The sequence below is a fragment of the Cebus imitator genome, unplaced genomic scaffold, assembly GCF_001604975.1.
Source record: "Cebus imitator isolate Cc_AM_T3 unplaced genomic scaffold, Cebus_imitator-1.0 Scaffold1291, whole genome shotgun sequence".
NCBI classification, from domain to species: domain Eukaryota; kingdom Metazoa; phylum Chordata; class Mammalia; order Primates; family Cebidae; genus Cebus; species Cebus imitator.
The window spans coordinates 16186-18071 of NW_016108606.1; the positions used below are offsets into that span (position 1 = coordinate 16186).

General features: G+C 47.2%; 1 protein-coding gene across 1 annotated transcript in view; it reads right to left on the bottom strand.

Annotated features, from left to right (window-relative positions):
- The window catches only part of LOC108298961 (putative pregnancy-specific beta-1-glycoprotein 7), a gene marked incomplete at its 5' end in the record, with an annotated part of 11613 nt that extends 10158 nt beyond the window's left edge, over positions 1–1455 (bottom strand). Inside the window, one exon of the mRNA XM_017521437.2 lies at positions 1132–1455. Coding sequence (XP_017376926.2) covers positions 1132–1455 — 324 coding nt within the window. The remainder of the gene's footprint in view (positions 1–1131) is intronic.
- Between the last annotated feature and the right edge of the window lie 431 nt (positions 1456–1886).

A 1886-nucleotide genomic window follows, 5' to 3' on the forward strand; every position in this document is an offset into this window, starting at 1 on the left:
TCAGGTCAGATTTAGGACAGATTTTTCTAATTCTGCAAAAAGTGTTACTGGGATTCTGGTAGGGGTTGGGTTGAAGCTGCAGCTTACTTTGGGTAGTACTGTCTTCCTAAGAGTATTGAGTCTTCAAGTCCATACAAATGAAATGTCTTTCTATTTATTGATGTCATCTTTAATTTCTTTCAGCAATGTTTTGTAGTTTTCAGAGTAGAATCCCTTGACCTTTCTGGTTAAAATTATTTCCAAATATTTTATTCCTTTTGATGTTAATGTCAATTGAAATTCTTAATTTCCTTTCAGATTGCTCATTGTTAGTGTATAGTCTAAAGAATCATCTAGAAAGAGCAAAATGGACAGGCAAAAGCTGGTGGCTTTGGAGTAGAAACATTCCCTGTCATGGGTGTTTGATGTCCCCTCTCCCTTTGCAGAGGGCAGGTGGCTCTTTCCTGATATCCAGATAGACCTCACTGGGAAACATCGCCAGTGCTCTAGGGATCCACTTACCAGGGACTATGATCCTCTTGATTACAAGATTTGTTCCGCCAGTGTCTGAGTTATGGATGACACAGTTATAGACCCCTCTGTATGTTTTAGTGATTTTGGGGATAAAGAACACTTGTGCTGATTGCTGGAACTTCCCATCAATCAGCCAAGAATGCTCTTCCAGTAGGTGAGAGTCTGTGAGGCAGGAGACCTTGGGGATTTCCCCAGAATGGTAATAGCTGTATGAAGAAGAAATGGTAGGGGCATCCAGGCCATCTGGAGCAAAGAGAATAAAGCCACAGGTGATATTGTCAGGGGGAAGGGGAAGCTCCTGATCTGTGGAAGGGCCACAGTGACCCTGTGAACCAAGTCACAACACGGAACTCCCAGGCAAACCCCTGCCGTGTTCACTGATCTGGAGCCTGGACACTCACCTGTTTCTTTTATCACAAGCTGTGGACCCTGAGCAGCCCCTTTCTTCCTATTGTTGATTGAGGCTAGGCCTACTCTGGTTTGCCCAGGGCAGAAAATCATGGCCAGCTTTGATATCCAGTGGTAAAGGTCTCTGTACTCGGACCTGAGAGGCCTGGCCATTGGCCATGTGTATCTGGGATGGAAGCCTCGGCCCACAGAGGAACAGAAGATACTCACGAAGGACATTCAGGGTGACTGGATCACTGCGGCTGGCACTCACTGGGTTCTTCACTTCACATTCATAGGATCCTGCATCATTCTCCGTGACACTGAATAGAATGAGGGTTCTGTTGTCATTGGACAGCCACAGCCTGCTACTGATTGGGAGGCTCTGACCATTTATCCACCACAGGTAGCTTGCGTCCTTAATCTCAGGTTCACAGGTTAAGGTCACAGTGGAAGTCTTCCTGGGGTTTGAGTTGCTGCAGGCGATGGAGGGCTTGGGAGTCTCCACTGTGCAGATAACAGAGAGAAGATTACCCTGTGTGGCACCTTTGATTCCTCCAAAGGCATTTTTTCAGTGAGAGTTAGCATCTCCCACCGCTCAGCCTACTGAAGTCCTTAAAAGCCCATGGCAGGTGTGTGTGTGTTACAAAACAGATGCACAGCAATCTGAGGGCTCAGAGATAGTGAGGCTGCCTGCTTTATGTGGGAGAAGTTCAGACTTTCTCAAACATGAATGGAGCAGCTCTGTTGGGTCATGGAAAGACACAGGACCAAGAGTCACAGCTCCTGGTGCCTCTCTGAGTCCCTCCCTCTCCAGCTGCCTGCCTGGCGCACCTTGTGGTCCTCACCTAGAACATGCAGCTGCTGGAATCTTTTCAGTTTCAGTTTTACTTCCCCCCCACCCCTGGTATGTTTTCTCTGCAGCTTCTCTCTCCAAGGACATCCTAGAGATGGGTGATGATGGAACTTAGCATTGTCCTTTGGGT